Below are 15,407 nucleotides of genomic sequence, written 5' to 3'. Positions count from 1 at the left end.
TTAAATTGATTTTAATATTTGAATATTTTGATTCAATATTAATTTTGATTATTATATAAATTATATAATTAAAAAAATAATTTTTATTTTTTTATTATATAATATTACCGCTCCTGATTAGCCGTTTCATGTAAATTTTGGGGAAACCTCTAGCCGTTCTTGACACCCATACCCAAGTTCCCAACGTTCCCACGTTCCAGAAACTCATGCAACATAGTAGATAATACACTATTTCAAATTATATTATAATTAATGTAAAATATAACATTTATTGTTATAGAAATTATAAATATAAATTAAACGAAATATAACCTCTTCTTCGGGGATAAACATAAGGCATCTATGGTAAAAAATTCCCAGAATCCGGCCTTTTTTTTTGCCAAAAATATGACAGTAGGAGTAGGACTGCTTGATCCTGTTTTTGATAGTGGAAATGGATTCAACACTGTCAAAACTCCTGGGGCACCCAAAATCTTGAAGCTTGACAGCTATAACAATGATTTCCAAAAATTTCTGCTGGATTTAATAAAAAATAGTGCCAGAATTTCCTTTGTTTTCCAGGGAAAATTGACGTCTCCTTAAACTACACGTAAACAAAAAAGGAAGCATAATAAGATTTTGTCAGTTGACCTGAGTTCTGCTGGATAATAAGTCAAAGGTCTCTGCAGAGATTGATAGATGACCTACAGGTTTGCAGTTTTGCCGAACAATAGGTCAAAGGTCTCAGTGCACATTGATAGATAGGCCTACATGTGGTATTAGTAACTGGTCTTGTCCCAACCAGTTTGACAGGCACACTTTACTTTGTCAACTCTTTGATTTGTCATTAGAGAATTTGGCCGATATTAACAATGCGTGGTAGAGCAGATCCTAGGTGGATCTTGGTGGATGTGGATCCGAATTCGTACCATATTGCAGATATGCAGATCCAGCCTCCCAGGCCCATGGATCTGGTGACATATCAGCTAACCTCCAAAAACATGGGACAACCCCTGTCCAAAAGTAAAATAATAATATAGCATGAGTGATGCCTCCACATGTGTGCACTATGGGAGCACTCAACATAGATAGTATAGATATCCATAAAAAATTGCATCTCCAATGTCAAAATATGCCAAGGAAGCAAAACACTCTATAATGAGGGCCACATGTGGTAGAAAAGGACAAGGTTGACCCGCATCAATGTAATATGTGACCGTAAAATGCATGCAATGAAGGGAGAGCTCCATGAAAATTATAGTAGATAGTAGATATATCAAACATCAAGTTATGGCCATCATAATCATCTCAAGAGCTAGGGTTCTCTCACTAGGAGGTATAGAGTCCCGTCTTTCTATATCACATTTCCCAAAGATTGTATGGACTTGAAACTGACATCAGTTTGCCATTTTTAGGTCCAGAGAGTCTATAATTGTTTCAATATTTTTGTTGTTAAAATATTAGAATTAAATACTAAAATCATTTCATGGAATAGTCATGCTTCTGATAATGTTTGAGGATTGCAAAAACTGCAGTGCTTTTCTGGCATTCCAACTTACCTACATTACGCTGCACTCCGTTATTTTGGTTACCATTTTTACACCTCTAATACCTATCCTTAAAATCGCATATCTCAGATATGTTGTTGTTAAGGTTCATAGTTCATGGAGTGAATTTCTTGACTACTTCAAGCAGCAGGTATGTTATCTGTCCCTGACATTTTATACGGTTGCTTTCTTAATTTCTCTTACAAGTATCTAGAGCATAAATTATCAGTCTTCCAGGACCATTTGTCCTTTTTCTGTATGAGAGCTGTCATGGTTATACAAAAATGATGTTGAGATTTCATCTTTTACAGGAAGGTCAAAAACGACTTTTGGCATTTACCAAGAGAGGCGAGACTGTACATACGGTATTCAATGTCTCTAGCAGACTAGCTCTTAGAACAGATCAATAATTTAAATTAAATTAGTTAAGTACTTTGTTTTCCTTGCTTTTCCGGGAATGAAGCAACCTTCCATCTCCGACGTCATGCTAATTTTTGTTGTGGACTTTTCCCATTGTCATAATGGTATTTTCTCTCTTATGTTGCTTCAGTAAGTAAAACTGAGCACTAATATAGGAATACCACTATAATAGGCAGAGTATTGTATTTTTAGTAGCAAGTGAGTTCTAGTTGAACTCGTTACCCAAAGAGATTGGAGGTAGTCTGAATTGTAATCCTATTTTATTTAATGCTAATTTGTGGAATTGAACAGCAATAGAGTGAAGGATTAATGATTGTAACAGCATGTAGGAAAAGCTTCTAACTCATCAGGGGTACCTTGACAGTCAACACAAAGTCTGTTGTAAGATTGAGTAGATTCATTCTCTAGAGAAGATCTATAGCTTTGTGTGGGGAGATGTTGTAAGATTGAGTAGATTCATTGTCTAGAGAAGATCTATAGTTCAGTGTGGGGAGATGTTGTGAAGTGTTAGATAAAAGACTAATAATAAAAAAACACAATGTCTGCTCAATTAAAAAAGTACTAAAAATAATAATATAAATAATAAGTCAGCTCAATTCTGGGCTTGTTACACACAGAAAAAAAGAAAAAAAAGAAAAAGAAAAAGGTGTTCAATAAATCAAACCAAACAATTGAGACTCATTGAGGAAATTGCGAAGGGAAGCAGCGGAGGATAATTTCTCATATTTTCATTTTCTAGGATGAAGAAGATGTGCAATTCTTTTACTATTTTTTTTTTTTCTTCGGGTAGGTAAGCACCCACAGGGGATTTGAACCAGTGACCTATCGCAAGGAGTGCATTAACAGTGCACCCATTCACCGTCAATCCAAAGCCCCGTGGGCTACTATTTAAAAATATTTCAATGTGGGCCTTAAATAAAATATTTGAATATCCATGTTATGTAATATATTTCAATATCAACTTCATATATATTTATAGAAAGGGTAAGAAAAAAATATTTTAATGATCATAAATAAAATATCTCATTGCCCATGTTAACCAAAATAATTTTTGAGAGAGAGTATAAAATTTCAATTACTTCCTATTTCCTGGTATGGGGGAGATGTGTAATTCATTCAATTTTAAATATAAAGTTGACAGGTAGCATTTAAAAGAAATATTAATGACAATAAAAATTGTGCATGCGTGTGTATATATATATATATGAAGAGAGAGATTTTAATGTGCACAATATGAGCCATAAATAAAATATTTCAATGCTCATGTTTAATAAAATAGTTCATTGTCAACCATGTATATATTATATAAAACAATTGAAAATAAAATTTTTCTTACTGTTAAAACATTTTATTAGTGTATATTTCAAAATGAAAGAGATGTGTAATATATTATAGAACTAGTGTAGATCCATCTTAACCCCAAATCTATCAAGTGCTGAGAATGATAAAATCTTACGAGGCACAAATTGTTTTTCAAGTTTTGCACTCTATTTTAAAGTTTGCACCTCTAGGGTTAAGATGGATCTACGCTGATTGGCATAAAATTAATGTGGTGTGTTGAATTGCCACCCGTCATGCACACTTAACAGTTAGTGAGAAAAGCCTTTAACCCCACAAGGTGTGGTTGGTGGCAAGGACAAAGAGTTGGGGCTGTCACCTATTCCTAACTCTCTCCGTCTAAGCTATCTCCTAGGTTAGCTAAGGGGGGTGGTCCTTAAATGAAAAGTTAAGTAAAAGGGTGATGTGAAATCTCTAGGAGATGCAGTTAAAGTTAATTGAATTGCCTATAAAAAATAACCTGTTTCCAAGAAAAAAGCAAGCATATGAATAAACGGGCAAACTTGAAATATAGATTCAAAATGTAGACTAGTGCCTTCAAGTAAATAACAATAGCTTGTTCAAAATGAAATCAAGATACAAATGATAGACAATTCAAATGATAGACCAAGATAAGCATATGAACATCAATTGCAACTATAAAAGAAATAGTACTTTGGAAGTGAATGCCCCAAATAACAAGATACATCAATTACTCATGAGCATAATGATCATAAAAGCAATAACATGAAATATAATTGCACCAATGAATAATATTCCAAGTACAAGAAAATTAGATTGTTGCAAAAGTAAAGGACACAATACTTGCATCATAAATGCTTCTTGAAATAAAAATTTGGTATTTGCAACTGAAACTCAAAACACATCAAGATAGCAACATGGGAAATTGCAAGTAAAGTAAAATAATGTAAATGTGCTATTGGTTTATTTTATTAGTTAAACTCTAAAAGCAAGATTTAAATTAAACTTCAATCCTCAGACCTCACCCTCGCCCAAAAGTTCAGGTCTCACAGTGAGGAGTCAATAGAGGTGGACGATCCCCAGATGTCTATACAACCAACTTAAGTTGGAGGTTAATTTTAATAATGCATGTAAGATTTCCCAAAGTAGCTTGCAAATGCTTGAATAGTGAGGTGAAATGAAATTTGATGTCCACAGTAGCTTTGCAAAAGAAACTCTTAACTTGAGAAAATGAGAGACAACTTGCTTGACATGAAAGTAAATGATTGCCTTGAAAGATAAATTTGCCCAACACACAATGCTCCAAATATACTCAAAATGGAAATGTGGCACAACCATAAAGCATGAATGTTTTGAACAATAGCCAAGCCAAGTATGTCAAAGTTTGCTAAAACAAAATAATGAATATGCTTGCACAAAATGTGAGTAAATTGCTTTGCAAAGGAAAATGTAAATTTGAGACTTGTAGCAACAATTGTAAATGGTGCAAGTTTAAAGGACTTTAGCAAACTTGAAGAAAGTAAATGAGATGTGTGGCTATGTTAATTACCAATTTAAAGCATGCATGTGATGTGATGTAAAATAAAATGGAAATGTTAGAGCCAACAAGTCAATCCAACCACAAGTTCTCTCCCAAAGTGGAGAGATAGGGATGCCAATGGGTAAAACCCACGCTCCCACAAAAGAGAAATTTTATTATTATGATTTACAATGATGGTTAGGGCCTCTTAGAGGGCTGCCCAAAAAGTTGATGGGAACAATACAATAATAGCTCTTTGAATAACAACGAATTCCCCACAAGAATGGGAGCCTCAAGAGAGAAGAAGAGGCATTACAATTAGAGATTAGAAGTTCCAAAGTGATGCACGGCCTATTTTCTTCCTCAAGCACCCCTTATGCCCATGACGACCTTGGAAATGAATCTTTGGAGCTTTTATGCCCACAACCTCCTTGGAAATGAACCTTTGGAGCTTGAGAGAACCTGCAAAACTAAAACCAAAGTTAGTGTGAAAAGAGGGCATGTAAGTGAGTGATAATGCTACAAAATGATATACAAAAAATAAATCAAGTGATGGGAAAAGACCCCATCACTTGTCTAGCTTATTAAAATCTCTTGACTAGCTAGATAAGAAATGAAAGCACAAGAGTAAATGGTGAAGATTTGCTTGAAATTATTGACTTAAGCACAAACTATGTCAAAAGGATCCCTGCAAAACCAACAATTTCGAAAGATAAGCTTATAAGATTAATGTAGGAGCTCCTTGAAGGCAATGCCAAGAGTGGGTTGGTTTCTTAAAGACTTCCCCTCACGCTTGCTATTCAATCTAAAATGTCCTCTACAAAACTTCAAAGTACATAAGTTCATATGGATTAAATCAATAGACAATGACAATAAAACTCTAGAATTTGTATGAAAATAGATAGAGTTGTCTAGCCTAGAGCATATCACTAAATCAATTGTAAACATAAGATAGTTGTATATTCACAACTTTATAAAAGTATATGAGAAAATACAAGATAAAACATAAGTAGAGAATTATACTATCATTGAATCAAGCACATGCTCCAAGAGAGAAACACCTATGAATGAACCTTAAAGTTTTTTTATTCATATGAAGCACAAGTGTACATAAGAGTAGAGTCTCCCCAACACAATAGCTAGTACAAAAGATGATACAATGAGAATCAAATGCTCATCTAAATAGAACTAAGGGAGCAAATCCAATGAAAGATCCATGTGACAAGTGGAACAAGTGACAATCCCAATGCAGCAAGTCAAATGCCAAGGGTTAAGCTGACTGTCAAGTGTGGAAATCAAACTGCTGAAAATACCTCCTGTTGGCTTGAGCGTATATCTTCATGGGCAATGTATCTCTAGTGCCATTTCCTTACTTCTGCCAAGTGTGAAAGCTGTGGAGATGATTTGGAGCAATATCCCACTAATTTCTCAATAAGAAAAATGTAACGTATCCATGTGATGACAACTCTGACTCTCAAACCAACAAACTAATGTGTGTAGATCTTGTAGGAGAGCTTACATACAACTTGTTATCTGCGTTGGCTTCCAAGCAAGTGCCACCCGTGAGATGAGCGTGGAGAATGGGAGACAAACTCCCTCAAAACCTGTGTTTATTTGTTGTATCAACTCTCCTATAAAACAAGTGGATCACTGCTAGCGTAAGTACTGAGATTGGATGAATATGATGCGTGGAGCTAGCAACATAATCTGTGCAGAAACGTGGAGATAGACTCCAATAAAAACTCGAGCCATCAATGATTTGACTCTTTACCAAACCCATGATAGCCATTGGCAGCGTGGACTTCATGCGTGGCACCTCAAATTGAGCATGTGCGTATTTGTTTTTTTTATGCGTGGAAGTTTCCTTTAGAAGAGATTCCCCTTTGATGTCTTATGCGTAGAACATAAGTAGTGAAGTGGGGTCCATTCCCCATTCACTAAACTTATCTTATAATTTAATTTCTCAATATTAGAATTAAACCAAAGTTGTAACTTCAAACATTTCTTTGCCTCATGAATTCAATGTGGTGCCTGTTCACTGCCTTTTGACTAGCCTTTGACTTGCTTTTACCTGAGTTGTATTTTATGTGGTGGGCCCCACTTGGTTGCCACATCATCTTTGACTTTCATTGGAATTTTCATGTTACTTTTGACCTTCTTTGACTTTGATTTTTTTTTTTTTGCCAATTAATGATTTTTCTTGAATTTTTTCCTCATTTTTGTCACTTATTAGACAAATGGACTTTTGAAGGACTATAAGTCGTTTTTTACCTTCAAAGTAGGTCCTAGGATAATGTTGGGCCTCTAAGGATGAATTTCGAATAGTCACACGCCCTGGACATTTTCGAAGACCACTTATTTACATCATTACATAGAAATTAATTAAAAAATCCTGTTTTACGGGAAATTTTTAATTATTAAAAATCCTACTTAGACCTAGTCAAATTTCGCAAAATTTCAGAGATGACCTAGCATGGTAATATACATTGACTCTAGACACTAAGATGCATTAGGGGCTCAACCTTCAAGTCGTCACCCCGACTTTGGGGTAATGCAGTGAGTGAAAAAACCTAGAAAATTATTCACCGCTAAAAAGCAAGAATAATTAACCAAGTAAAAAAAACACCCTAAGGTGTACTTGCTGATCGATTACCAACACCCTAGGCTTGTTACATGGCTTTATTCATCATGCTAGTGACATTTATACAATATCCCCGTAGGGTTGCAGAATCTGAGGACTGAAGAAGAAAATGAGAAGAAGAAGCAGAGTTGAAAAACTCTAGTGATATGATGATCTTTGATGGTACAAGCAACCTTTGGTACATCCTTGGGCATGGAGTATTCAAAAAAATTTTAGGTGCCACTCCAGTGGTCAACATTTAGCTCCACATGGGGATGCATGCTAGATAGGAAGTGATAGTATGCAAGAACTTGGAATCTGCATCCACCAACAAAAGACATATATCAACAACATCCATTCAAAATATCATCATATGAAATCAAGTACAAAAATGAAGAAATGGAAATTTATTCTAAGAGCATAAATGACAATTTATTCATGAAATGAAACTACTTAACCAAAATGACAAAGGATAGGATTAGAAATACAATACAAGAGATGCCCCATGGCATCAAATGTCTTCGGTGAAATCCATCTTGAGAACCTGCCTACTCACAAGCAGATCCATAGGTTCTTTCTCTGATGTGCCCTGTCCAATCCTGACTATCTTGGGACTTTGACTTGCCCCAATATTAACCTGTTTGTGGCCATCAAATATACCAAGCCTCTTCCTTTTCCCTTTTCGACTATTGATTTGTTGAGGCTTGATCCTGCTCAAAACTAGTGATTCATTTTTTATATTTTTTATATTTTTTCACTTTTTATTTATTTATTTTCTTCTTGGTTAGCTGCGATGGTGATGATGATGCAATTACTGTCAATCCTACTGCCTTGTCTTGAGAATGCTCTGATGGAAATTTGAAGTACCCAAGCATTTGGTGTTATGCCTAAATTCTTCATTTTGAATTTGCTCTGTTAGAATGGGGGGAAATTTGTCAACACTCCATCACTTCCTGGCTTGTATGACCCATAGATAATCTCATTGTTGGGTTTCCTTGGATCCTCAACATGATATCTTTTCTCTAACTCCTGATCAAGTTTGACAAAGGTATTATCAGGCATGGGGATGGTGGCATATGATAAGTCCATTTGAAGGCTACCACCTAAATCTGATGCCCATTTTCTTGATAGGAGCATTCCCCATGCATCATGCACATTTATTACAACAATATCCATAGTCATTATTTTGTTTGGGTATGCAGGTAGGAAAACCTGTAAATCTTTAATTATCCCATACACTTCAATTCTTTTAGAATCCATTGAACATATGTTGTGATAGGGCCTAGATACCCTTAAATTCAGTTTCTCCATGACTTTCTTGGTTAGCTACGATGGTGATGATGATGAAATTACTGTCAATCCTACTGCCTTGTCTTGAGAATGCTCTGATGGAAAACTTGAAGTACCCAAGCATTTGGTGTTATGATGCATAAATTCTTCATTTTGAATTTGCTCTGTTCGAGGGGGAGAAAATTTGTCAATACTCCATCACCTCCTGGCTTGTATGACCCATTAATAATCTCATTGTTGGGTTTCCTTGGATCCTCAGCATGATATCTTTTCTCTAACTCCCGATCAAGTCTGACAAAGATATTATCAGGCATGGGGATAGTGGCATATGATAAGTCCATTTGAAGGCTACCACCTAAATCTGATGCCCATTTTCTTGGTAGGCGCATTCCCCACGCATCAGGAACATTTATTACAACAATATCCATAGTCATTATTCTGTCTGGGTATGCAGCTAGGAAAATATGTAAATATTTAATTATCCCATACACTTCAATTCTTTTAGAATCCATTGAACATATGTTGTGATAGGGCCTATCTACCCTTAAAATTAGTTGCTCCATGACTTTTTTGGTCATTACATTTGATGAAGCCCCTGAATCCAAGATAATTTGAACTTCTTCCTACTACTATATACCCAAAATCATAGGGACCCATCCGAATTTCACTCTGCCATCATCGAACTTCTCTCTGCCTTTTTCTATCGAAAAACTCAGAGATGTATCGAACTAATTCACTGTGCTACTGTGAAAATCCTTCACTCTATTTATAGTGGTTGGTCCATATATTAAGCTGACATGACATCTTGAATAGATGTGTCTCCATATAGCTGAGCCGACATGAGTTATTATTTCATCTTGCAGGCCGACATAGGAAGAGGAGGATTGTGCTTGTCTTTGGAGGGCTATTTGCTAGAATACATTTGACATATCTTTATACATGACATTGAACTTTTGACAAATCCTAAGGCTCTCAATGGGAGCCATCTAAAAATAAATTTCTTGCTCATGAAACCCATGAAGCAAGGCATTACATTAATAAAATCATAACTTGAAAGAAGATAAGTTCGGACAAAATGTAGAAGTGTGATGAAGGGACAACGAGGGTTTGTTTAGGGCCAATCACAGAAATAATAGTTCGGATTTTTGAGGGAAGGTCTCGATACTTTAGCAGAGGAACACTGCTTAATCAAGGATGGATATATATATATATTACAGTTTGGTACCATGAAGAAGCCACAGTTCGTTGAAATGACAAGACTATGATTCGGTGCTATAAAGGAGACGCAGTTCAGTAATATACCATGGTGTTTCGGTGCTGCTACAATGATATTCCATTGAAGTATTTGGTGTTGCTACAGTGATATTCCAGTGAAGGTCACAAGTGTGTGAAAAAATCTCAGTGCTGTTACGAGGGAGAAAGGTCTCCATGCTATCAACAATATCTATGGTTCAATGATATGACTTCAGAATTCGGTGTTGCTGGAGAAGGAGAAGTTCAACATCCTTGACAAGTTCAGTGATCATAGTTCGGTGTCATCACATATGGTGCGAGATCTGAAGTAGGAGGAACCAAGAGAGTGTAAACAAGAAGGTGGAAGAGAACTTGTGTCTTGGTCTTGGAGGGGCTAATAGGTCAAAGGTCTTGGTCTTGGTATTCGTCAATTGGAATCTCTATAAGAATAATTTGTGCGGGTTTTCCTCTCAAAGAGTGAGAGGTTTTGGCCCTGGCTGATAGCCTACATTCCGTGTCTCTTGTCTATTTATGTTCATGCATTAGTTATTGTTTGATGAACAAGAACACTAATAATCTAAGAAGAAGAAGATTCTAATTTAAAGAAGTAGAAAGCATTCACAAGCAATTACTAATTGAAGAGAAATCACCTAATGGTTCTTGCTCATTGCCCTTGAACTTGACATCTTAACTTGAAGCAAATCATAACTGAGTACTTGAAGAACATCTAAGTAATCTCACCTTAAGAATCACTCATAATCCTTTCACATCATTCTAAGCTAGTCTTGCACTTAATTAAATTACCTCTAAGCATAAGTTTGGTTGATAGACAATAGGATCGCCTTTCTCAGTTTAGCTTGAGGGACTTAACACCTCTTTAGTGGTTAACATAATGACCTTGCAGTCGTCAGAGCCACAGTCTCAATAGTGTTGGAGGCATCGGGTGGTTAGAACACAGGGGGAGGTATTGTTAATCAAGCCTTTGCTTGCTTCCTGTTGGCTTCTATCCCACAACCTACTCTAGAGACTAGTTCCAAAATAGTTAAGAGGAAGGTTACACTTAGAATAGGCATCTAACTTAAAATCAACCAAGATTTTGCATTTCACCTAGCTTGTAGGATTTGCACTTCATCTAGGATAGTCAAGCATCCAAGCAGTGATTGTTCATCTGGTTACCTGACATCTAATTGATAATAAGCAAGAAGTTGACTCCATAAGGCACTGGTCTCACATTCAAAACTGATATGATCTTTAAGTCTTGCTAAAATTAACCAAGTGGCTAGGCCATTCAATTGTGTCTCCCGGACTCGTTGGTTGCCAACTTGTTTTTCATTTCCATCTTCCATAGGGACTACCCCCCATAGGCTGCTATTGGGAGACATCTAGAATAGAGAGGTCAAGGATCAAAATGACAACCCTGACCTGAGTCATTGTCGTAGTGCCTGTACAATCTGAGCGACAACATTTTTCGGCGCCGTTGCTGAGGATAAGTTTATCTTGTTCTCAGCACTTCAACGACAATTTCTCAAACTTTGTCATCTTTCATCATTCCTTATCTCATCAACACCACATTTTTGGCACTGTTGATATTTCATCAATCTCTTCAGATTCTCATCACTTCATCTTTTTTCCTCCCACTAACCCTTTCACCTTTTCTATCCGCATCTTAGCACCTGGGCATTTGGGTTAAGTTTCCTGTTTGGGTGGCGACTCCACTTATTCATCCATTTACAAAAGCTTACACTAGAAGAAATCCTAGTAGCTTGGTCAACCTTGCTCTTAGAACTTGGTTGAACAAATTACATTCTAGTAAGCATTCATTTTTCTTAGACAGGAAGCCCTCCCTGATATCCATCTGCTTCTCCCTAACTAACTTTTTAGTTTTTTCCTTTTGGATTTTGGAGTTAGATTCATGTTCAAGTGGTGACTCCACTTCTTTCATTTCTTGCAAGAATTTTTGCTAGAAGCTTGCTTCTTGTGGATCTCTTGTTTTTCTTGAACGGTGATCTCTCTCTTGACATCCATTAGCTCCTTTTGCCCTTGAGTAGGTCATCATGGATGACTTGTTCGCCCCCTGTCGTTTTACTCACATTCTCCATGATATGCCAGGAAATGCCATTGATAATTTGCCTTCTTTCACGGGTAATAATGCAGTCACTGCTAGAGTTCATCTTACAAAGTTCACTCATTGTATGCTAAAGTTTAGTGGCTATGCATATGATAAGCATGGAGATGTCAAAATGCGACTCTTTGTTCTTTCATTAGAAGAAGATGCATTGGATTGGTTTTGGAAGTTCCCTGATAAAACCTTTGACTCTTTACAATCAATTATTGATGCATTTGAAGATAGATATGGAGATCAAAAGGGCTCGGCTTGTGCCTCTAATTCTATAAAGAAGGATGAAAGTGATCTTGCAAGAAGAATCTGATATAGTAGAATGTTGGCGACAAAGGATCCAATTAATATTGATGATGAAAAAGAGAATGATAAGCATCTTATCAAGGAATTAAACCAAATGATTAAAAATATGCAACTCAGTCAAGCACAATTGATGAAAACCATGGAAATTAATAAAGAGAAATTGTCAGCCATAGAATAAAAGCATACTGAGGAGTTGAATATCATGGAAGTTAATCACTTTGATCAGATGGCCACTATGCAAAATCAATTGAAAATCATAGAAACTAATTATTCCTTATCAGATGTCCATCATGAGAGCAGAGCACACGCAAGTAATTCCGAAAATCGAAGATAATCAAGCAAAGTTAGTTACTAATCATGCTAAGTAGATGAGTTCCATGGAAAATAGGTTACAGGGAATGGAAGTTACTTAGTATAAATAGATGACCACGTTTCAGGATATGATGGATACCATGGAGGAAAATCATGCCAAGGAAATCAATGCTACACAGGATGAACATTCTTATTGAATGAATGCCATGAGAATTGAGCAAATAACTCTTCAGAATAAATTGCAAATAATGAAAAGATCACAAGTTCAGGAACTCCAACTCAGACCAGAGGATCCAGAGCATAAGCATCCCAAGCAACCTTCATCTTATTACGAAGAAGTCATTGATTCCATTGGGAAATGGTTAAATGAAGATGATCCAAGAAGGAAGGAAACTGAGGAGAATCAGATTGATGCTTGCAAGATTGATCCATCAACCTTGACAAAGAAGGTTCATGAAAATAAAGAAGAGCAGGTCACAAAAGTCTTGGACATTCCAAATTTTTCATATGAGCATTTTTTAGACCAGGTTGAAAGTTGTATTCCGACCACGTGATCATCAACATCACAGCTTGCCAGAAAGAAGCGTAAAAAGCAGAAAAGAAGATGGAAGAGGTTTGATGCATCGGATGGCAGAGAGCACCTCGATATTCAAATAAGTCAAAGTCCTAGCATTTTCAGAATTCAGCATGGCATGTACAAGAAGCAACCCACAAACTTGCTGGAAAGTCAGTAGATACTCAGTGTGCACTATGATGAAGACATCTGATGCCATGGGGCATCTTTTGTATAGTATCTCTAACCTTACTCCCTTTCATTTATGTCATTAGCTAGTTTTCTTTTATGAACTTATGTTTTGTCTTTATATTTCAGTTTGTTAGAGTAGATTTTTTCTATTCTAGCAGATATTCTATGTATGCATGATGATTTCGATTTTGAATGGATATCTATTTGATGGACTTCTGTTTTCTTGGATACAGGATTCTGGATTCTCACATTGCTCCATTGAAGCAACGTGTCCCCATATGGAGCTAGATGTTGCACCCATTTTTTCAACATTCCAAGGAAGCGGGATCCAGAAACTTGAAGGAATTTTTTCAAAGTTCAGAATCATCAGCCAACAACTTATTCTATCATTATAAAACCCATTCTGCACTTTTGTAATGTAAATGATGCTAGTACGACCGTTAATTGTGTAACAACCTAGGTAAGTTGTAATGACCAAAAGTCGTATACACAGTGGAAATCTTTAAAATACGTCAAAGACATAAATGTCCATTGTAAGACATGTAACTGTATATTGAATTGATGTAAGATGATTACAAATGAGAATGAGGGCCTGCTTATATACCCTAGGCAAGTGCCTTTTCATGAATGGTCATGTCTCTAAGACATGCCTCTTCGTTACTAATTAACTAACCATTAGTTAATTAATTATTATTATATTTATATTTATATTTATTAATTTTATATGAATTATATTCATAACATTGCCCCTCTTCAAAAATCTTTGTCCTCAAAGCTTACTGATGAAAGGTTGGATCTCTTTTTTCTGCTCGTCGCGAAACTGTCATCTTTGTTGTTACAAGATGATATGATCCTTGGAGCGATAAATAAAATTGTCGAATCGAAAATGGATCTGACCATCCTAGATTAATCCTCTATGAAATCTTCTGGTCATTGGAAATTTGTGATGAATTGTTATTGTAGGATTGGATTCTGCAAACTTCAGTATTCTTTGGAACATAAATTTGTTGTTTCCATTCTGAGTGATATTGGTACGTAGATTGATTGAAAAGTCTGCTCTTGTGATTCGGATGTCGATAAATAGTTCTTTTGGTTGGACTTTCCTTTATCATTTTGGCAGCTTCCTGATTTCCTTCAGGTGTTGTTGTTGTTGAGTTGGCTACTGAATCTTCATTTGGAATGTCTATTGTTTGAACTGCAACTTCTGAATATGTTTTAACTTCTCTAGATTTCTCTTCTTCTTTACTTGTGATATCGACTAGATCAATGTTTATTCCTTTATCTTCAACTTGGACTGAAATGACTGATGACTTCAATACTTCGTTTTGAAGTTGTTCTAACTTGTCATTTAGTGACTTCTTGTCATTTTTAAGCTTTTTTATTTGCGTAAGTAGGGTTTGGTTATGATTCCTTAGACATACAAGTTTGTCATTTTTTGAATTGTTGACTTTTTCCTTAGAATCCTTCTCTTTATCTTTTAAATTTTTGATTTGTTCTAATAACCTTTGATTCAGGGTTTTTAAATGTAAATTTTCTTCTTCCTTCTTTGATAGATTCTCGTTGAATTTCTCCTTAGAACTTTCATTCTCTTGCTTTAATTTTTGCTTCTTAATTTTAGACTTCTTGATCTGTTCAAGTAATTTTTGATTATGGTCTCTTAGGCACAAAATCTCTTCATTACCTTCTGTTGATTTTTCTTGAAACTGATCTTCGAGATCTTTATATTTCTTCTTTGATGCTTTGTTCTTTTGTTGAAGTTTGGTGATTTCTTCCTTTAATTGTTTTATTTGCATCTGCTCATTGTCTTGATGTTCTTCTGTACTAAATAATCTTCCACACCTTGGACATCTTAGATTGCAATTTTTTTTAATATAAGTATATCCAATTTCGTTTAAACAAAATGGACATTTAGTCCAAAATAGTGATTGTTGTGTGGGACTCATCTTGACTACTTCCTTCATTATTTTCGAATTAGGCTCCATTTTTCTTGACTTGATAACTTTCCTTTGTAATTTATTTAT

General features: G+C 35.7%; 1 protein-coding gene across 3 annotated transcripts in view; it reads left to right on the top strand.

Annotated features, from left to right (window-relative positions):
* Window positions 1-15,407, top strand: part of AGL26 (tRNA (cytidine(34)-2'-O)-methyltransferase) — a 229,321-nt gene that overhangs the window by 176,005 nt on the left and 37,909 nt on the right. For 2 of the 3 annotated variants that reach the window (XM_089439430.1, XM_089439429.1), the window contains exons 5-6: window positions 1,617-1,677; window positions 1,838-1,900. In XM_089439430.1, coding sequence (XP_089295556.1) covers window positions 1,617-1,677; window positions 1,838-1,900 — 124 coding nt within the window. The remainder of the gene's footprint in view (window positions 1-1,616; window positions 1,678-1,837; window positions 1,901-15,407) is intronic. The other variant, XM_089439431.1, reaches the window with a different exon arrangement.

The sequence above is a fragment of the Pinus tabuliformis genome, chromosome 9, assembly GCF_031772625.1.
Source record: "Pinus tabuliformis cultivar Carrire ecotype Pingquan chromosome 9, CPIR1, whole genome shotgun sequence".
NCBI lineage: Eukaryota > Viridiplantae > Streptophyta > Pinopsida > Pinales > Pinaceae > Pinus > Pinus tabuliformis.
Note: the sequence above shows the minus strand (reverse complement) of the source record. Positions and strands in the feature narration are given on the sequence as shown.